Here is a 21,006-nt window from a genome sequence, read left to right as displayed (position 1 = left end):
CCGCTGCCGCTCCTGCTGCCGCCGCCCCCGGGGCGCGAGTCCGCCGCCCGCCGCCCGGGCCCCCGGCGAGGGGCGGGGGCCGCCCGGAGCCCGCTCCGGACCTGCCCGCCGCCGCCTCCCGCGTCCCGGGAAGGTCGCCCCCGTGCTCCCCGCCGAGCCGCTCCGGGAGCCCCGCGGCGACGAGGTGAGAGCCGGGGGGAGGGGGGGACGGGCAGGGAGGGAGGGGACGCCCGCCGTGGAATGTGCCGGCCTGGGGGCGGGGAGCCGGGGTCCCCGGCCGGCCGCGAGAGCCGCGGTCATGTGCTGTTTGTCCCGCGGAGGCGCAGAGAGGTGCCAGGCCCGGGGCGGCCGTCGGGCGGCGGGCCGGGAGCGCCGGGTCCGCGTGGCCGCGCCGACAGGCCGGGACGGGGCCCTGCGAGGGGATGGCCGGGCGGGGCGAGGCGCAGGTGCCCCGGCGGGGCCCCGAGCCCGCGCCCACCCGCAGCCTTGCCCCATCCGCCGCGACGGCGCGGCCGTGGCGGTTCCCTGTCGTCGCCCCTTCCCTGCCCGGCTCAGGGTCTAGGGGGTCAGGGTTGCGCTTCCTGAGACAGCCTCTGTGATTTGAGCTACTCCCTTCCTGTCCTGGGGCAGACCGGCCCTCTCCCCCTTTCCCATGCCCTGCCCAGGAAGGGCTGCGGGAGGTGAGGCCCAGCAGGACAGGGGTTCGGGGCCCCAGCATCCCGGCCCGGCTTCACAACCCTCCACCCTCCTGTCCGTGGGCGTGGGCTGCTCAGCCTCTCCTCCCAGGGTGTGAGCACTAGGTCACCCACATTCCTGGGCTCCAGCCTGGCACCTTCCCCAGGGCGGTGGACGCCATAGCGCTAGCCCCAGCCTGGGGCCCGGACATACCTGTTTCCTCTTGGGGGAGACCCCAGCCCTTCTTCCTCCCCCAATAAACACGCAGGTATTTCACCGGGGTCCCCCAACAGAAGAGCCCCGGGGGGTTGGTGTGATGGATACAGGATGACCCCACCCTCCCCTGCCCATTGTCCTGGATCCTGAGGAGGAAGTGCTGGGGGGCTGGGCGAGGGGTTTGGGGCCCCCTGGCCGGGCCTGTGGATCCCAGTCCTGGGCTCTACCTCCAGCCCTTGGACTTTGCCCAGTGGCAATTCCTGCCTATGTGGAGCTTGTGGGCTCTAGGTGGGAGCTGGTTTCTACTTCTTGGCTGACCCTGTGGGGGAATTTTAGGGCAGCTTTTATATTTGGGGTTTTCCTTCTTGTCTCTTCTGGTCTCCCACTTTGTGCTTTTGCCCCAGACCTCCCCTCCCTGTCTCACATTTCTGTGTTTCTTCTGTGGCCCCTTCCATTATTTCTTTCGTAGCATGACCTGGATCTGGTCTCCTCTCTCTTATCTCTCCTTTTCTTGGTGTCTGTGACTCTGTGCCATTTCTCTGCCCCTCTTCCTGCCGCCTCCAGTGTCTCTGCCTATGTGTCCCTCTCTCTGAACCACCCTCTGTCCAGCCTCTCTCTCCCCTCTCTCTCTCTCTCTCTCTCTCTCTCTCTCTCTCTCTCTCTCCTCTGTCTGGACGTTCAGTACACTTGTGACTGACGAGGAATAAAAATATCACGGTCCCTGCCCTTGGATTCACATTGCATTCAGCCACTGCGGCGGGACATCGTCCTTACCTTTCCTAACGTGACCCCCTGCCCCTGACCTCCGGCCGTGGAGCCCCTGACACACCACTGGAGCGACAGACATAGCTCCTAACCACTCTTCCCCCACAACCAGGGTTTCCCCCACAGCCCCAGCTGGTGTGGCCAGGCCCCAAGTATAGGATGGGGCTTCCCCTACGAGGGCCGGTGGGAGCCAGAGCTGATACAGCCCCCCTGGTCTGGGGCCGGGACACCAGGTAACTCTTGGATGATGGCCCAGGTCCCTGCGAGCTGGGATATGGCCGGGGAGAGAGGCAGGAACACCTTCGGGAGTCCCTGAGGAGAGTGACATTGGGGAGGAGGGCCAGAGACTAGGAACTAGGTCCTCGGGGTTGCTGGGGAGCTGGGGAAGTGGGTGGAGAGACTGGTTCCTAGGAGAAGACGGGTCACAGATGTCTGGGTCCCCCCCAGCGGCTCTGACCACCTTTTCCTTCTCTGTCTTCCAGCTGAGGAGGGTGAGAGTATCTGGAGCCATGGCTGGCGCCTCGGTGAAAGTGGCAGTGAGGGTTCGGCCCTTCAACGCCCGTGAGACCAGCCAGGATGCCAAGTGTGTGGTCAGCATGCAGGGCAACACCACCTGTGAGTGCGTCCCCCGGGGCCTGGCTGGGCACAGGCAGGGCAGGCGGGCCCACCACGCTGGCCTGTCCTCCTGGGCCGAACCAGGGGAGCAGGTGCTAGGCGAAAGGGCGGGGGCAGGCTGGCCTTTCCATGCTCCCAGTCCCTGGGAGGGGGAATGTTGGCCTGGAGCCCTCCATTGCCCAATCGGGAGCCTGCCGGTGGGGGGCGGGTCCTGGGCGGCCAAAATTAGCCTTGGTGGCTGGAGGGGGTGGGGAGTATTAAAGGGGAGAGATGAAGCAGGGCAGAGGTGGGGAGTGGGCAGAAGTTGGGAGTCCCTGACCTTGGCCTTCCGCTCTTTCCTTCTGCCGCCTCAGCCATCATCAATCCCAAACAGGGCAAGGATGCCCCCAAAAGCTTCACTTTTGACTACTCCTACTGGTCACACACTTCGGTGAGGCTGTCAGGGTGGGGGAAGAGCTAAGCAAAGAGGGAAGGGGATTTAGGTCCTGGGGAGGGGGCGCTGCTGGGAAATAGGGCCTCCACGACATGGGTCGGGACCGGGTTGGGAGAACCAGGATCCCGGGTGGGGACGGGTAGGACCCGTAGGCTGTGACCGGGACCCGGATGGGGGAGGGAGAGTCTCTCGGGATAACTGGGTCAGGTAGGAGCCTGCATGGGATCCTGTCACAGGTGATTAGGCCCACGGATGGGGTTTGCCGGGGGCACATAGGGCCTGTGGGCCGTCATCAGATAGGAGCAAGACTCTTGGGACCCGGACGCTACAGACAAAATCATTTAGAGCTCCTGTCTTTCCCGCCCCCGCTCCATCTAGGCTGAGGACCCCCAGTTTGCGTCTCAGCAACAGGTGTATCGGGACATCGGCGAGGAGATGCTGCTTCACGCCTTCGAGGGCTACAACGTGTGCATCTTTGCCTATGGGCAGACCGGGGCCGGCAAGTCCTACACCATGATGGGGCGGCAGGAGCCGGGCCAGCAGGGCATCGTGCCCCAGGTGTGCACGGGACCCGGCGGGGCAGAGGGGACGTAGGGCATCGTGCCCCAGGTGCGCACGGGGCGGGAGGGCAGCCAGGCCGGGAGCGTCTCCAGCTGCCCCGGGCGGGGAGGAAGGACAGGGGCCTGAGGATTAGGGAACAGAGACCTGGCTGTCTGAGGCTGTTAGGGAACGTGACAGGGATAGCGGTTGGCTGCTACGCGGACTTTGGGGCCCTTTGGGGAGGGGTCTTTGCCCCCCCAGAAGCAAGAAAGCTTAGTGACCAGAGCCGGGCTTTGGGGTCAGAGAAGCCTGCGTTTGAACCCCGGTTCCACCACGTGCTGCAAATTCATCTTGTCTCGCCGTCATCTACAAGCGCAGTCGCCCTGCAGACGTGTGGACTGCAGGCAAAGGGTTGACCGCAGAGACGGCCGGTCGTGGGTAACTAGAAACGGACCGTAATCCTTCCTGACTGTGCAGCACGGGGGCCTTGTTCGGGGGTGTGGTGTTAGGACACCTGCGACGGCTTCCTGGCTCCCTGAATGCTACTTTGTGACCCCGGGCAAGCATGCAGCTCTCTGAGGTGGTTTTCCTGTCTGTGAAACGGGAACACCCCCTCCCTCAGGGCCATGGTGAGGGTTAGAGCCGCTCGGGACAGGGCCTGGGGGGTGCGCCGTGAACAGCAGCTTCTCCGTGTCCGCCTCCAGCTCTGCGAGGACCTCTTCTCTCGTGTCAATGACAACCAGAGTGCTCAGCTGTCCTATTCTGTGGAGGTAAGCCTGGGTCTCGGCGGGGCACGGGGAGGGCAGGGCGGCCCTGGGCTGGGATAAGATCAAGGGCCGTCTCCGGAGTCAGGCCGCCTGGGGTCCACTCTCGGCTCTCCCCGCCGTTAGCAGTGGCTTCGGGCAAGTGATTTCGTGTCCCGGCCCCTGAGTGTGTTCGCTCCTGCAGCGATGAAGACCAGCCGGCCCCTCCGAGGGCTGCTGGATCGGTGAGCCCGCGTGTGCGGAGCGCTTAGCGCCGAGCCTGGGCGTCACGAACGCTCGGGGTCCTCCAGCCGCAGTCGCCCGTGTCACGTCCAGGGGAGCGAAGGGTGAGTCTTGTCATCGGTATTTTCGCTACCTTTCTCACCTCCTGTGTGTTTCTGTCGCTCAGGTGAGCTACATGGAGATCTACTGTGAGCGGGTACGAGACCTCCTGAACCCCAAGAGTCGGGGCGCTCTGCGGGTCCGGGAGCACCCCATCCTGGGCCCCTACGTGCAGGACCTGTCTAAGTTGGCCGTGACCTCCTATGCGGACATCGCCGACCTCATGGACTGTGGAAATAAGGCTCGGTGAGGCGGGCTGACGAGTGCGGGGAGGGGGAGCCAGCGTCGGGCAGGCGAGAGGCCGATGCAGTGACCGCTCCCTTCCCCACCCAGGACCGTGGCCGCCACCAACATGAATGAGACCAGCAGCCGCTCGCACGCTGTCTTCACCATCGTCTTCACGCAGCGCTGCCACGACCAGCTCACCGGGCTAGACTCCGAGAAGGTGGGCTTCCTGCCTCCCTCGCTGCCCCCCTCCCCGTTCCCTCGCCGGGCGGCACCCAGATCTGCCCACCCCTAGCCCCCTCGGCCCCCTGGCCCCCTTACCTCCGGCCCTCTCCTCTGACCCCAGGTCAGTAAGATCAGTTTGGTGGACCTTGCCGGCAGCGAGCGGGCCGACTCCTCGGGGGCCCGGGGCATGCGCCTGAAGGTGAGGGGGCTTCGGAGGGAAGGTTAGGGTCAGTGCTGGGGGCTGCGGGTGGTGGTCTCTGGCAGGGGAGGGGCGGGGGGCTGTGGAGGGTGTCGGGGACGAGGGCCTCATTCCCACGCTCCTCGTCCCTTTCCAGGAAGGGGCCAACATCAATAAGTCCCTGACCACGCTGGGGAAGGTGATCTCGGCCCTGGCGGATCTGGTAAGAGCTGGGGCTGGGAGAGAAGCGGGTCTGGGACACGGGACAGGGGTGCCCATCCTGACCCCTCCCCCTCCGTCCTCCAGCAGTCCAAGAAGCGGAAGTCGGATTTTATCCCTTACAGGGACTCTGTGCTCACCTGGCTGCTCAAGGAGAACTTGGGTGAGGCCGCCTCTCTCTCTCCGCTGACTCTGCCCCTCCCATCGACCCCTTTGACACGTCTGACGACTCCCCTTGCCACCCCTAGAATCTCACATCCCCCCCCCACCCCACCCCGTTGTCCCCTGACCGTCCCCCCTGCCCGGGAGCATCCTCGGTAGGTTTCCTGATGCTGAGGACCCACAAGCCGGGGGGGGCCTCACCGCGGGGCTCCCCAAGACCCCTCCCTGCCTGCGGGCTGGCCGCTGGCTCGATCCTCCTCCCACCCGTCTCTGACGGTCGCTGAGATGGCTGGTGTCTCCCCGCCTCTGACCGCCACCGCAGCTAGTGTACAACTCGTAGCTTCACCCTGCCTGGGACAGTGACCCCGCCAGACCCCTGAGGGCACTGAGGCCACCCTGACCCCGAGACCCGGTCTGACTTCTCTTAGGGCCTAGGCCGACGACGGCTCTGCCCTGTCCCTTTGCAGGTGGGAACTCCCGCACGGCCATGATCGCAGCCCTGAGCCCTGCAGACATCAATTACGAGGAGACCCTCAGCACCCTCAGGTGGGGCTCGAGGGAGCTCAGGCCGGTGGTTAGGACCCTGCCCGCCAGACAGGCTGACCAGGATTTAACGGTCAGGGAGAGGGAGGGAAGCAGGCTGGGGGGCGCCCCCGTCTGGGCTGCACCCAGCCCTCCCCGCTCCCCTCCCTGCAGGTACGCTGACCGCACCAAGCAGATCCGCTGCAACGCCGTCATCAACGAGGACCCCAACGCCCGGCTGATCCGTGAGCTGCAGGAGGAGGTGGCCCGGCTGCGGGAGCTGCTCCTGGCTCAGGGGCTGTCCGCCTCCGCCCTGGGAGGTAGGGCTCCAGAGGAGGGCGGCTCACGGTCGCCCCTTGGCCCGCTACATCTCTTGGTGGCCTTCGCCCAGGCCCGAGGCCAGAGGGGGGGGCCACCGGCCACGAAGCTCTCTGCGCGCGCAGTGGCACGGATATAGATGTGAAGGGGTCGTCGCGTGCCTTCAGGCGTTTCAGGGAGGGACTGATTCCCCAGGGGCGTCAGGATGTGCGGGGCCCTGGAGAGGCCACTGGGACCGCTAAAGCGAGGGAGCAGGAGCAAAGGGCCAGGCCTGCGTCCGTGGTTCAAGCAGTAGAGCGGTTAGGATGGGCCATGGGGGCACCGGCCCTGATCAACCTTACAGAACGTGGGGCTTGGCTGGCCGTGAGCCGCGGCCCAGGTTGTACGGCGTAACGCTCAGCCATACTATTACCCGATGTGTCCTCGTTGGAGGCTGTGTGATCTGTGCTCCACGTCCAGTCCCGGGGGCTCTCTTGCTGCAGATGGCCGGGGGCTGGGGGCACAGTGAGGAGAGCGGGGTGTCCGTTCTTGGGAAGACGAGAGTCCGGTAGACATGGTGTTTCTTTCCCACATCTGAATGGTCGCGTTGCAGAAGCGAGAGCTGCACAGGCTCTCTTCTCCCGGAAGGCAGACCTAGACACCAGGGCGCATGTGACGTGAGGCGGGTCACAGCCACGCTGACCTTCTGACGGTGCAGCTCACCCAACGGTGGGAGGAATTGGCTGCCTTGTTCAGTAGTGCCCCTGGAGGGCCACAAGTAGGGACTGAGTACCCATTTGTCACAGCTGCTGTAGGCGAGCTCCCTGCTTGGCAAAGGTTGACCAGAGGACCTTTGCGATCCTTACGGGCTGGTCCTCTGCGAGGCCTTCTCTGAGTCTCTGATCTGTCTTTTCTTAGCTTCCTTTGATCTCTGTCTCTTTCCCAGGTCTAAAGGTGGACGAGGGGAGTTCCGGGGGTGCTCTGCCGGCTGTGTCGTGCCCCCCTGCCCCAGTGTCAGCCTCACACCCCCCGGCACACAATGGGGAACTGGAACCGTCATTCTCCCCCAGTGCTGAGCCCCAGATTGGGCCCGAGGAGGCCATGGAGAGGCTGCAGGTGGGAAACGAGCTGGCCAGGTTGGTGGGGGTGGGGGTGGGGGGGTGGGGGGTGTGGGGGGATAGGGGCAGCAGCCACTGGGGGTCTGGTTCTCCAAAGCCAGAGTTGAGGAGGAAGAGGGAGTCCCAGGAGTAGTGTGGCCCCGTGGTGGGTCCTCGTCCCAGACCTCCCCAACCCATGCCTGTCCCGTGCCCCCAGGAGACAGAGAAGATCATAGCTGAGCTGAACGAGACCTGGGAGGAGAAGCTACGCAAGACAGAAGCTCTGAGGATGGAGAGGTGCGAGTGGCGGGCTGGCAGCTGGGGCCCTGGGAGGCTGGGGGTGGGAGGGAAGGTCAGGCCCTGCAGGGAAGGGGTGCACGGTCACGGTCACGTGTCTCTTTGCCTCCAGAGAAGCATTGCTGGCCGAGATGGGGGTGGCCGTCCGGGAGGACGGCGGAACTGTGGGCGTCTTCTCTCCCAAGAAGGTGAGCGAGGGGTCTGCAGAGGAGGCTCTGCTGGCCGTGGAAGCTCATGGGGTTTGGGGGGTACGAGGCGAGCCCCAACTCGGATCCCTGAGCGTGTCCCTGCGTCGTCTCTGTCCCCACGCCTGCCACCTCCTGTGTGTTGTCAGGCCTCCGTGTGACAGCCTGGGGTGAGGTGCCTTGTTAGGTGCCTGTGGCCGGGGTTCCAGGGTCGCTAGAGGATACTAGGGTCCCTGCCCCTCCGGGGTGTTTTCAAGGGCTGTTTGGAACCTGCGTGTTAACAAACGTAAACCGGCACTGGTACATGAGTTCACGCAGAGCTTGTTTCTGGATTCGCAAATTGGTCTCAGTAGTTACCCCGGGAACAGGGGAGGAGGTGGGAGGTTGGAGGCTGGTTGGGGTCGCGATGTACTCGCTACATATTCTTCTGCACGGCCGAATTTTGTGCCCCGTGCGTGTGTTACTGCTTAGAGAGGCACTGAGAGACGCACCGCGAGAGGGTCGCTGGAAGACGAGCCTGTGGGGAAGAGCCAGGAACAGGCAGCGAACCGTAGGACTGGGGTTGCGAACGTGGCAGGAGGCTTAAGGACGCATCGGTGTAGCGGGAGACGCGTGGAGGCGGTGTCCCGGGGAAGGCGGTCTGGCAGGCGGACGCGCAGGTTGGGGGTGGCCGAGGGGCCAGGCTAGCATCAGGCCGAGCGGCACAGCTGGTGTCTGTTGCACGCCTGCCGTGTGGCGGGTGCTCGAGAGGAGGGAGGGAGGAGAGGCCTTCAGTCGTCTCCGGCCAGCATGGCCCAGGGCCCGCCAGTCAGGGCGGGTGCAGGCTGGAGGCCGCCAGGACGCCTGTGCCGGAGTGCACGGTGAAGGGCGTCGTGGAGGCCCGTTCGAGCGAACGGGAACTTCGGTCCTTCCGGGGAGTCAGCCTCGTGTGTCTGGGCCGCGGTCTGAAGTTTGGAGGCTCAGGCCCTGGTCAGGTGTGCCGTGCTCAGAGCTGCCTGGAAGCCGTTCTGGGTTATTGGAAGGAAGCTCCTCCCGATCGATGAGGTCACGGCCGTCCGGGAGACGGAGTCTGGAAGGAGGCAGAGGCGCAACAAGAGGGGAGGGGTTTGCCCGGCCTGGGGCACAGCCGGGGAGCGAGAGAGCCGTGGCGGGGGTGCTGGGGCCTGTCCGGGGCTGGGCACTCAGGGGTCCCTCTGTAGCCTCTCTCTGGGACACAGGACCACCGGTGGCTCTGTGTGTGGCCTACAGCCACACGGGGGTGCTGGGGGTCTGGGACGCTTCCACTGCGGGTGCAGCGTTAGAGAGATAGAGGGGTGCACGTTTCTTTCTTAGAGGGCTTCCGGCTGCGTGGAGATGCCTTCTACTAAGGTCCAGGGACCAGCGGACGGGGTCTTGTTTTCAGTCCTCGTAAGGGGACCACGCACGCAAGGCCCGCCCTGTCCTCCGTTCCTCCCGTGTCATCCAGAGGTGGTCCGTGCACGTACAGGCGTGTGGCACAGTTATGCGCTGTGCACACACACAGCCTGTCTCCGGAACAGCCGCGGTTCCACGCCTGATGCTTCTCGTGTCATAGCGTGTGCGCGCTCTGTCTGTTCGTTTTCGTGGTGCCAAAATGTTCGCGTGGACGCAGAATCATTTATTTAACCGGCTTCCTGCTGATGGGCGTTGAAGCTGTTTCCTGTTCTTTGACACCACAAGCGGTGTTTCGGTGTGTGGCCTTATGGGAAAGGTTTATCGTTTCCAGAACAAGTTCTTGGAGTGCAGATTTAGAGTCAGACGGTAGCTGTGTAGGATTTCCACGTATTTCTCCGGAGTGCCTTCCGAAGATTATAGCCGGGTCACTTTGTACTCCCCAGGGCAGTGCAGGAGAGCCAAGTCCCCTCACCCTTTTCAGCTTTTGGTCTTTGCTGGTCTCGCTGGAGACAAAGGTGTCTCAGGATACATTTCTGTTGTACTTGCTTTGCGTGGAGAGTCCTCACGTGAACGGGCGTGCGTATTTCAGAAGGAGGGGTGGCTGGATCTGGGGAAAACAGGTTTGGTGGGGGCGGCTCCAACCTGGGAGTGCCCCCGTGCGGATCGGGTCCTGCGGGAGAAGCTGGTTTGTCTCCGAGAGGGCTTAGAGCCTGAGGGAAGGCCCCCTTTTTCTGGGCTCCCATCGTCAGGCCCAGGGACCTCTGCCATCAGTGATTTTCAAACCTGGCTGGGAGCTTCCGTCACGGGGGCCGAGGGGGTGGGCAGGACCAGACTCTGGGCCCTCCTCCACAGCCTCGGCCCCAGCGTCTCCTGCTTATCTGCTGGACGTGTTAGGCTTTCAGGTACGGTTTCGTTTGAACAAAGGGTTCCAGGGCTGAACAAAGATTGAAAAGCACTGCCCTAAATCGTGTCCGCTCTCCCGAGGGATGGATCGCTTTCTGCTTCCAGAGCCCATTGGCGTTTGCCATTCCTGGAGCAGGGCTGAGGCTGCATCGAGGGAGGGCGAGAGCGTCCCTGGGGACCAGAGGAGGGTTGCAGCTGTGATGGTTGGGTGCCCAGGTTGGGGCACACACGTGGACACACGTACCCACCGTGGACATCGCAGGGGCGCTCTGTTCAGGGGGCTCCCAGAGAACCATGGCCGGTTCCCCCCGCCCTGCACTTTCTTGACTCAGGGCTTTCGTCCTGACCCCTCCTTTCACCTGGAACTCTCTTCCTTCCACTGTCCACGTCCTCCTCATGCTCAGGGACGAGCTGCCATGCTATCCTTGTAGTTCTTCCTTGGTCCTTCTTGCGAGCCCCCCCCTGAGGTGGTGGCACTCAGCTCCCTGGGGACAGAGGGGCCAATGAATGAGTGACCTGAGGGAGGGCGTGGAAAGGTCAGAGACCACTGTAGGACATCTGTTTCCCACTTGTGGTGTTTTCTTGCCAGTGACTCTGATGGCCCTACTAATGATAGCAGCAGCTGGTGGGGACTTGTCCCTGAGTCCCCAGCACTCTGCCAGGGTCTTGCACATAGAAAGCTCGCAGTAGATCCTTGTAGAACTCGGGCAGAGCATCTTGTGTTGGGGCAGAAGGCTTAAGGAAGCTTCGTGGAGGAAGTGGCATTTGAGACCGATCTTGAGGGGCAGGAAGTGAATGACTTTGACAGGTAGGGGTGCGGTGGGCAGCAAGGCTGTTCCAGGCAAGGAGACCTGGGAGCAGCCCAGGAGGGTGGCCAGAGGTGCAGGGGACCTGCTTCTGGAAGGGTGTTTGGATAAATAGGCTGGGGCACTGATGAGGAGAGCTAGGGGACCAGCATAAAGTCAGGTGGCCGTGGGCTGCCCACCAGAGTGGCCTGAGTTGTGTGGTGAAGGCAGGAAGCTGGAGACCTGTGCAGAAGGCAGGCCTGGGGCAGGGAGGGCCAAAGGAGGGCAGCAGATGAGAGCTGTCCCTGGGGGTGTGGGGCAGGGCCGTGAGGGGGTGTGAGGGGACCCAGGCCGACTCTCCTGGCTGCCCAGTTACAGCCTGGGGAGGGCGGGGTTGTCGGCAAAGAAACGCCACCCAGAAAAAGTGTTTCTGGGGAAGGGACCGGGCTGGGTTTTTCGTGCAGAGCAGTGTAAGAAGCAGCCAGCCGGGCCGGAGGGATGGACTTCGGGGAGGGAGGCCCCGGCTGGCACCTGCCGCAGGGACCCCGGCCCCAGCGAAGCAGGAGTCTGTCTGAGAATCGGCTGTGTTGGTTTCACCTGCTTTTGAATCGAGCTGACGCTTTCCGTTCTTTGGTTGTAAGAGTCGCCCGTGTTCCTAAGACACGCAAGCTGGAAGGCACATGGGGAGCCCGACCCCTCACCCCGTGCCCGCTTGTGCTCTCCAGAAGGGGCAGGATATGTTTTGAAGGAAGAAATGAGGCGGGGACGGGGCGTGCAGGGAAGGCAGAGGCGGGGCAGGTGATTCCCCAGGTTTCTGCCGGGGGGGACGGTTGGGTGGGCCGTGGGAGGTGGGAGGGGTACACGGGTGGGCACCTGGGCCCCTTGTGTGTGTGGAGAGGTGGCTCGCGGTGTCCTGCGGTGACCTGTACCCGGGGGTCGGGCGGCTGGGGGAGCTCCCCGAGTGGGGGAGCGGCCTGCGGTGCTGGAACCTGGGGGGACGTTGCCGAAGCTCCCTCCCGCTCCCCTGACCGCTCCCCTTCTCCCTCAGACCCCCCACCTGGTGAACCTGAACGAAGACCCTCTAATGTCCGAATGTCTGCTGTACCACATCAAGGACGGCATCACCAGGTAGCGTTCGCCCCGCAGTCTCCGGGGCCGCCTCTCCTTTTGGGGTGTGGCTGCAGACAGATGGCCACGCTGATGACTCCCTTCCCTGGTGACCTTCCTGGAGACACCCCAGGTCTCAGGACAGCTACCTGCACGGCCCAGGTCGCCCTCCAGGCTTCCCGAGAAGGTGTGAGCCTGGTTGCCCAGCGGCCGTGCCCTGCACCCACCACTTCGGGACGGGGACGGGCCTCGTTTGTGGGGATAGATCCCGATTTACTGGGGCACAAGGGGGGGCGGAAAGCTCCGATTGCCACCTTCTCAGCTCCTGGTGGTGTTTGTTACCTTGGCCTCCCCTGGTGCACCCTGCCTCGCAAGGGGAGATGGGAAGCATGGCTTCGTGTTGCCGAGAGTGCCCACGCGGCAGGGGGTTCGCGGGTGGCTCTGACCAAGCCCTGGGGCTCGGGGCCTCGGAGGTCACCTCCTGCAGTCAGTCAGAGGGGTGAGGATGTCCCCTCCCCCAACATAAGCATTACGGCTGATGATCGTGGGTAGGAAGTGAGCCCTCGGGCGACCAGCCCCGGGGACAGGTGGGAGGCCCGTGCTGAGGGTGCCCGCCACACTTCCGGCTCCCTTCCCCTTTGCCACGTGACCCGTGGGTAGGACCCGGGCTTTGGAATCAGGCAGGTCCCGTCTCGATCCCAGCGTCCCCCCGGGCAGGCTGTGTGACCTTGGGCAGGTGGCTTTATCTTTCTGAGCCTCGGCCTCCTCCTCCGTGAACCGGGAATGACCGCTTGGCTCACTGAGATGGGCGAGCTTGTGTTCGGAGGGGATGTGGCGGACGTCTGGCACGCGCTCACAAGACGTTGGCCGTTGCCTCCCCAGGGTGGGCCAGGTGGACGTGGACATCAAGCTGACCGGGCAGTTCATCCGGGAGCAGCACTGTGTGTTCCGGAGCATCCCGCAGCCAGACGGAGAAGGTAACGGCTGAGGGGCGAGAGCTCAGTGGCCTGGGTCGGGTCCCCACGCTGGGACTGTGGCCGTGTAAGAGGGGACGTGTCCGTCCTCGGAGCGGCTTCAAGCTCAGGTTAAGCTCTGGGAGAGCGTCCGGGGCCCGGCCGTGTGCACCCGCCCTGGGACCGAGGTCTGCTGCGGCAGGCGGGAGCGGCGGGGTCCCCACGGCAGACACACGACGCTGAAGCGTGCCGGGGGTGGGGGCAGTGAGGTTCTGCTGAAGATGACATCTTGCCCTCCTCCCTGGTCTTGTAGCCTCAGAGAGCACTCTGGTTGTTTCTTACGGAAAGCTGTGTCAGTCTCGGTGGGGTCTCTGAGTTCATGTGCTGCTTCTGTCCAGCTGTGACGGTAGAGGTTTCTGGGAGTTCGCTGGCCCACGTGCCCCTCTGGTTGCAAAACTTCCAGACTTTTAGCCCTAGTTCAGCCGTAGCAGTGAAAGCTTTGAGGACTCACAAAAGCTGACAGAACGGTACTTGTGCGTTTCTGGGTGTGTTTTGAGGTCGCCGTTTTGTTCTGGTCCGGTCTTTGTTTTTTTTCAATGTTTTATATTATTTTTTGAGACAGGGCATGAGCAGGGGAGGGGCAGAGAGAGAGAGAGAGAGAGAGAGAGAGAGAGAGACAGAATTCGAAGCAGGCTCCAGGCTCTGAGCTGTCGGCACAGAGCCCGACGCGGGGCTCGAACCCACGAACCGCAAAATCATGACCTGAGCCGAAGTCGGACGCTCAACCGACTGCGCCACCTAGGCAGGACCACCCCGTCTCTCGTCCAGTCATTTTTTTAAAAGGAATAGTTTGGGTTTACGTGGGCCCGAGTGAAGTCGAGCCCTGGGACTCGGGTAGGGTAGGAGGCAGGGTGCCGTCCACCCAAGCACTCGCGGAGCCTGGAGCCTGGAGCGGTGCGCTGTGCCTCAGGCTCTGAAGGAGGGGCAGGGAGTTGGGGCTCGCACGCTTTTTAAATAAGAAAAGACGCCGCCCTGTGGCTTACAGCTCAGGTTGGACACCTGCCTGGCGGGCCGCACTCTGGTTCAGGGTCTGCAGGTTAATGCAGCGGTTCTGGTCTCATTCAAGTCCTCAGTGGCAGCAGGTGCTTCCGGCGTTGGCGGGCCGCAAGCTGTCGAATCAGTTCAGCCCGGTGACTTACGGCCGAGTTCCTGTTCTGTGGTTGCCTCAAGCCACGTGCTAGGTCACGACCAAACCGTACAAGGCCCGCGGAACGAGCCCAGCCTTGGGAGCTCAGAGCACGTTTGGGAAGGTGACGGGCAGGCAGGGGACGGTGGGTTACACAGCAGTGAAAGCAGCCGATGGTCCTGTGCCCCAAAGGGTGGGGTCTGTGAAGGTTCAGTCCGATCCGGTCTCTGTTCTTATGGCGGACTTGGGACTTGAGCAGACAGGCGGAGGGGCGGTGGGCAGCCCAGCCAGAGCCGTGGACGTGGAAGAGTGTTCATCGCTGACCATCCAGCTTGCGCTGTTGCGTTGTCTCACGCAGCTCACGAGTGAGGGACCTGAGGCTCTCGGGGGTCAGGGGACTTGCCCAAGACCGCGCAGCTAGAAGCTGGCGGAACTGGGTTGGAACACTGCTTGGCGGGCTCCAGGGCTGTGCTCTGAGCTCCGCCCGGGTACGGGCGGCCGTGCGTCCGGGAGAAGGCTGGAGCAAAGCCGTCTGCTCGCCCGGCCCCACTGCCCTCCCCACTGCCCATCTCTCCAGCTTTGGATTATCTGCTCGTTGACTTGTCCGACTTACCAGCTGGAAGTGAGCTCTGGGAGAGCGGGGACGTGGTGGTTCTTTCTAACGTTCATTCACTTATTTTGAGAGAGACCGCGCGTGCTCATGAGGGTCAGAGAGAGGGAGAGAGAGAATCATCCCAAGCAGGCTGAGCGGAGTTTGGTCTCACGGACCGCGAGATCATGACCTGAGCCGAGATCAGCGGTTGGACGCTCAGCTGATTGAACCACCAGGCGCCTAGGGATTTGGGTTTTTATCTCCAGTGTATTTCTAAGACCTAAAATAGTGCCGGGCAGGGGCGCCTGGGTGGCGCAGTCGGTCGAGCGTCCGACTTCAGCCAGGTCACGATCTCGCGGTCCGTGAGTTCGAGCCCCGCGTCGGGCTCTGGGCTGATGGCTCGGAGCCTGGAGCCTGTTTCCGATTCTGTGTCTCCCTCTCTCTCTCTGCCCCTCCCCCGTTCATGCTCTGTCTCTCTCTGTCCCAAAAATAAATAAAACGTTGAAAAAAAAAATTTATAAAAAAAATAAAATAAAATAAAATAGTGCCGGGCATATAGCGGAGGTGCAAAGCACTCACGGAACGAACGAACGAACGAATGAATGAAGTTGGGGCATGGTGGGAAAGGGTAGGGAGAGACTGGTCCCCATTACAGCCACCCCACCCTCTCTGCCACATCCTTCTCTTTCCCGCTGTCGCTACCTCCGCTGCCCCGGAGCTGAGTTCCCTGCCTGCTTTCTTCTCCCGCGGCGTCGGGAGCCCCCTCTGCCTTATGTCACTGTTCGCTCTGCTTCCCTTGTCACTGTTAGTGTAAGAACTCAGCTCCATGTAGCACTTTGTTTTTCTGTCCCTCAACCGTTCCGTAAGGGAGGACTTGATCATCCCAGTTTATAGAAGCCGCAGAAGTCAGGCGATCTGCTCAGCATCCCTCAGTGAAGGCGTTGCAGAGCCTTTGGGACACCAGGGTCCCTCGGTGCCAGCGAGGCGCCAGTCCTCGAGGGCAGGAAGCTGCCTCATGCTCGGTGTCCCAGCGAGCAGCAGGCTCCGTGGCTTGTACAGAGGACCGAGGAGCACCCTGACACATGTTGGAGCCCAGTCGGCTCTGTCTTGTCACGTGGACACCGTGCTCTGCGGGCTGTGGCCCGAGAAGAGTAGTCAGGCGGCAGTTTGCGAAGCGCATCAGACGGCAGCGGGCTGGGGGCCTGCGGGAGGGGTCCGGGCTTGGCGCGGGATAGCGTTCGTTGGAAAGGAAGGAGTGGGCATCGGGAAGGCAGAAGTGACAGCCTGCCCGGACGCGAGGGACAAAGCACTCTGAGAATTACTGTCTTGCTGAGCCGCTGCTGGGGAGGTTGGAGGGGGGGCACTAGGGAGCTTCTACAGAGGCTTCTGGAATTGTAGCTGGGGCTCTAACCCTCCTTCTGCTCTTCCTTTCCTGTGCTGCCTGCCACCAGAGGGGCCGTGGCACCCCTGACAGGTACTGGAGGGCGGGCCTGGGGGCGCGTGCATGTCTTTTGGGGGGACTGCAAGATGGGAGTCTGTGAGCATCACCCCCTCCCCCAAGGGCCTAATGCCCCCCCTCCCTCTCTCCCTCTGCTCAGTGGTGGTCACCCTGGAGCCTTGCGAAGGAGCCGAGACCTACGTCAACGGGAGGCTGGTGACCGAGCCCCTGGTGCTGAAGTCAGGTAGAGGAGACCGTGTGCTGCGAGCGCTCCGGGCAGGCTGGGCCAGAGGGTCCTGGGCAGAGGTTGCCGGGGCAGCACCCGGAAAGAGGAAGGGACTGGGAAGTGAAGAAGAGGGACTCTGCTCTTGGTTTCTCCCATGGCCCTGGGGAAACGGGAAGAGTGCGCATGCTCCCGGGCTCCCTCTGGCTGGCAGGGACCAGTCGGCAGGGGCTCAGACTGCCCTCGGGCTTGGGTGGCCGGAGACCCGGTGGCAGGGCTCCTGGGCTTGTGGGCAAGGCCCGGCTCCCCGTGGGCGCGGGGATGGGTTCGCCGCCGTGGGGAGCGAGCCCACCCTTCTCTGCTCCCGTCTCCAGGGAATAGGATTGTGATGGGCAAGAACCACGTGTTCCGCTTCAATCACCCGGAGCAGGCGCGGCTGGAGCGGGAGCGAGGGGTGCCCCCGCCCCCCGGGCCGCCCTCCGAGCCCGTCGACTGGAACTTCGCCCAGAAGGAGCTGTTGGAGCAGCAGGGCATCGACATCAAGCTGGAGATGGAGAAGAGGTGCGGGGAGGAGTGCTGTCTGGACCGCCCCCCTCCCATTGTCGGGGACCCCACTGTGGTGGCTTCAGAGCCTCATGCTCTTCCCCCCCTGCCCCCCAACCCCAGGCTGCAGGACCTGGAGAATCAGTACCGGAAAGAGAAGGAGGAGGCTGACCTTCTGCTCGAGCAGCAGCGACTGGTGAGGGCCGGCCAGGGCATGGGGGGCAGAGAGGTGGTGAGGGCCGGCCAGGCATGGGGGGCGCACGCACAGAGGGGCATGGGGGGGGGAGCAGGGAGGTGGTGAGGTGTGTGGAGGGGCATGCAGGGTGCATGCAGAGGGGCACGCGGGGGTGGAGGGAGGGAGCATGTGTGCGTATAGTGTGCAATGGGGGCCAGTGGGGTGCACTGGGGTGCAGAGGCAGGAGGCGGACTGGCGGTGCAATCACACAACTCTGCCTTTGGTTCATGCTGTGTGAGCCAGAGTGGGGAGTGGGCACGGGGTCGGCGCGTGGCCGTGGCATTTAGGAGGAGATGGGACCGAAAGGTGACTCGGGGAGCAAGCTGGGTGCAGGGAATTAGCATCCCTCCCACGTGAGCAGGGCTTCCTGGACTCGACCTTTGTGATTTTCCCGCATCCAAGTACTGTTTGTGCTCTGAGACTGTTCTTTAAGCGGGCCTGCCCTTAGCGCGGCCCCGTGTGCGGACACCCCCCCCACCCCACTCCACCCCCCCACCCCGCACTCGGCACCGCCGCAGCTCTGCTCGCGGGGCTCTCTGCCAGTCACTGTTCCACGGGCGTGCGGGTTTGCGGGGAGACGCTAGGGTCAGCGGTCCAGACGGGGCGTCTCTGGGGTCGCGGGGACCGGCGGGCCCTGGGGTGTCCTGAGCCCCCTCCCCGTTCTGTGTGTGTGGCCCCAGTACGCGGACTCGGACAGCGGGGACGACTCGGACAAGCGCTCGTGCGAGGAGAGCTGGCGGCTCATCTCGTCCCTGCGAGAGCAGCTGCCCCCGACCACCGTGCAGACCATCGTGAGGCGCTGCGGCCTGCCCAGCAGCGGCAAGCGCCGGGCCCCGCGGAGGGTGTACCAGATACCCCAGCGGCGGCGGCTGCAGGGCAAGGACCCGCGCTGGGCCACCATGGCCGATCTGAAGATGCAGGCGGTGAAGGAGATCTGCTACGAGGTGGCCCTGGCCGACTTCCGCCACGGCCGCGCCGAGATCGAGGCCCTGGCCGCCCTGAAGATGCGGGAGCTGTGCCGCACGTACGGCAAGCCCGAGGGCCCCGGCGACGCCTGGAGGGCCGTGGCCCGCGACGTCTGGGACACGGTGGGCGAGGAGGAAGGCGGCGGCGGCGGCGGCGGCGAGGAGGGGGCCCGCGGGGCGGAGGTGGAGGACCTCCGCGCCCACATCGACAAGCTGACGGGGATCCTGCAGGAGGTGAAGTTGCAGAACAGCAGCAAAGACCGGGAGCTGCAGGCCCTGAGGGACCGCATGCTGCGCATGGAGAGGGTCATGCCCCTGGCGCAGGTGCGAAGGGGAGGCCGCTCGGGTCCTCCCGACACCCCTGCCCCCAGCAGCCCCAGCCCCCCACTCGAGGGCCCCCGTTCCTGCCCCTCCCGGTGCATTCCAGGGCGCTAACGGAAAGTGCAGATTGCTGCCCCGCCCCCTCCTCCGTCTTTGCTGGTGACCGAGTCCCCGGATGTTTCAGCGGCTCCCCGCACCCCCCTCCCCCATTCGGTCCTGACCGCAGCCCCGCCAGTGGCGGTGGGATCACCGGGCCCCTTTCTGCTGGCTTTTGCCCAACGAGTTAATCTGTGTCTTCCGTGGGCCAGCCTTCGCGCCGGGCACCCGGGTTACTGGCCGCAGACACGCTGTGCTCTTCCTGCTGGCCCTCTGGGGGCGCAGGACGGGCAGGCAGCCCGCGGCCGGCCGGGGGTTGTTGGCGGCTTACCGCCCCCACCCGCCCTTCACGTCCAGCCCCAGCAGCTGCTCCTCGACCTTGCTGTGCACCTACCGCCTGGAGGCCGTTGCGCCTGGAGCGCCTTCCGCTCACCTCCTTCAGGCGTTTACTTCGGCGATAGCCTCCCGGTGGATGGGTCCCTGCCGTGGCCACCTTCACCCTGGCCCCCTCCCCTGCCTGGCTCTGCTCTTTATCCCGGTATACGTGTTTTGATAAAGCACATCATTGAATACATCACATATGCTTTTATGTAACGTACCCGACGTATATCAATATAAATATTCTACTTTTAAAAAGTTAACTGGAGGGAGAGAGCACGAGCAAGCGGGGGAGGGGCACAGGGCGAGAAGAGAGAAGCCTAAGCAGGTTCCGTGCTCAGCGGCGGAACCTGGGCTCGAGCCCACAACCCTGGGATCGTGACCTGAGTGGAAATCAAGAGTCAGATGTTCAGCTGAGCCATCCAGGCGCCCCTAAACATGCTCTTCTATTTAACTTCTTATTGAAGCATGATCTATGTACCATTCCACGGTTTTTCTCATGGATGGATCAGCTGTCTCTGTCCCTTAGATGATGGCAGGTATCACTGGCCTCGTGTTCCCAGGGCACAGAAGGTATCGGCAGGACTTACCGAGTGCCCACCGGGCGCGGGGCATGGCTCTATTCACCCCGCGGTGGACTCGCTGGACTCTTACAGCCGCCCCCGCGGTGGGTGCCCTTACTGAAGGGCTCTTGCACAGGAGGGGCCTGCGTGCGGAGGCAGGGACAGAAGTGGCAGGCCAGGAAGGGTCTTAGGTCACTCGTCCCCCACCCCCACACAGGCCTGTGCCCTTAAGCCACTGTCCCGGCCCCCTTGTCTCCACGCTCCTCTGGGGCCCCCCTGAAGTCTGTGCTCACCGCCCTTCTACCCTCTGCCCCTCTCTTCCTCCCAGGACCACGAGGATGAGACCGAAGAGGCCGGGGAGGCCGGCTGGGCGGCGCCGCCGGCGTCCGAGGCAGTGGAGGAGGAGGCCCCCGGCGAGCGCGCGGCCCCGGCGCGGCCCCCCTCGCCGCCCCTGTCCAGCTGGGAGCGGGTGTCGCGGCTCATGGAGGAGGACCCCGCCTTCCGCCGCGGCCGCCTTCGCTGGCTCAAGCAGGAGCAGTTGCGGCTGCAGGGACTGCAGGGCGCGGGCGGCCGGGGCGGGGGGCTGCGCAGGCCCCCCGCCCGCTTCGTGCCCCCTCACGACTGCAAGCTGCGCTTCCCTTTCAAGAGCAACCCGCAGCACCGGGAGTCCTGGCCGGGGGCCGGGGAGGCCGCCCCCGCACCCCAAGCTCCCGAGGAGGTGGCGCCCCCTCCGGCCGCCCCCGCGCGCCGGCCCCCCAGTCCCCGGAGGTCCCACCGGCCCCGCAGGAACTCCCTGGACGGAGGCGGCCGCTCCCGGGGAGGGGGCTCCGCGCAGCCCGAACCCCAGCACTTCCAGCCTAAGAAGCACAACTATTACCCCCAGCAGCCCCAGCCGTACCCCGCGCAGCGGCCCCCGGGGCCCCGCTACCCCCCGTACACCACTCCCCCGCGGATGAGGCGACAGCGCTCGGCCCCCGACCTCAAGGAGAGCGGGGCGGCCGTGTGAGCGCCCCGACGGCCGGGGCCGGAGCAGAGCAGATGCCGGAGCCGCCGCTTTCCCGGGAGCCCTGGGCAGGGAGGCGACAGGTGGGCGAGAAGGTCCGAGTAGGTGATGGACGGCGTGGCAGAGGCTGGGCCGGAGGCCGCAGGAAGGAAGCGCGCACGGAGTTGCCGGGAGCAAACCAAAGTGAAGGAAGAGAGGGTGGGGGCTGCCTCGGGGCGCCCCTTGCAGAGGGGGGGGGTCCCACAAATGCTGCTAGGGGTGGGGTGGGGGGTAGGGGTGCCGCGTAGCCAGTGTTTGACTTTCTTTTCAAGTGGGGACGCGGGGGGGGGGGGGGGGGGAGGGGAGGGGAGGACCCAGGGTGAGGCGAGTTCTCTTCCCTGCCCCGACTCTGTCTGTCTGTCTGTCTGTGGTGGGCTTCTGTTTCCAGGGAGGTGAGGTGTGGCCGACCGGAAGTCATTCCCCTCCCCTTCCGGGCCTCCTGCTATATTTGGGGGCCCTGTCTGGATTCTGGTTTGGCTGGGGTCCCACGAGGGTGTGGGACCCTTCAATAAAGGATAGCAAACAGA

General features: G+C 64.2%; 1 protein-coding gene across 3 annotated transcripts; it reads left to right on the top strand.

Moving 5' to 3' along the window:
• The first annotated feature begins 51 nt into the window (after positions 1-51).
• On the top strand, positions 52-21,006 carry KIF1C (kinesin family member 1C). 3 transcript variants are annotated; one of them, XM_058704103.1, is made up of 23 exons: positions 52-184; positions 1,769-1,889; positions 2,139-2,271; positions 2,625-2,701; positions 3,083-3,262; positions 3,949-4,014; positions 4,397-4,575; positions 4,663-4,774; positions 4,901-4,978; positions 5,115-5,180; positions 5,267-5,339; positions 5,806-5,884; positions 6,035-6,180; positions 7,104-7,273; positions 7,472-7,551; positions 7,664-7,739; positions 11,886-11,965; positions 12,827-12,921; positions 16,274-16,357; positions 16,711-16,897; positions 17,003-17,075; positions 17,795-18,403; positions 19,766-21,006. In XM_058704103.1, exons 3-23 carry the CDS (start codon positions 2,166-2,168, stop codon positions 20,441-20,443), a joined length of 3,294 nt encoding a protein of 1,097 aa, XP_058560086.1. In that variant the 5' UTR covers positions 52-184; positions 1,769-1,889; positions 2,139-2,165; the 3' UTR covers positions 20,444-21,006. The 3 variants fall into 3 exon arrangements, with proteins under 3 accessions (XP_058560086.1, XP_058560085.1, XP_058560087.1); XM_058704102.1 differs by having other exon boundaries at positions 53-184; positions 5,264-5,339; XM_058704104.1 differs by lacking the exon at positions 1,769-1,889 and having other exon boundaries at positions 54-184; positions 5,264-5,339.

This window comes from Neofelis nebulosa, chromosome 16 (assembly GCF_028018385.1).
Source record: "Neofelis nebulosa isolate mNeoNeb1 chromosome 16, mNeoNeb1.pri, whole genome shotgun sequence".
Lineage (NCBI taxonomy): Eukaryota > Metazoa > Chordata > Mammalia > Carnivora > Felidae > Neofelis > Neofelis nebulosa.
Note: the sequence above shows the minus strand (reverse complement) of the source record. Positions and strands in the feature narration are given on the sequence as shown.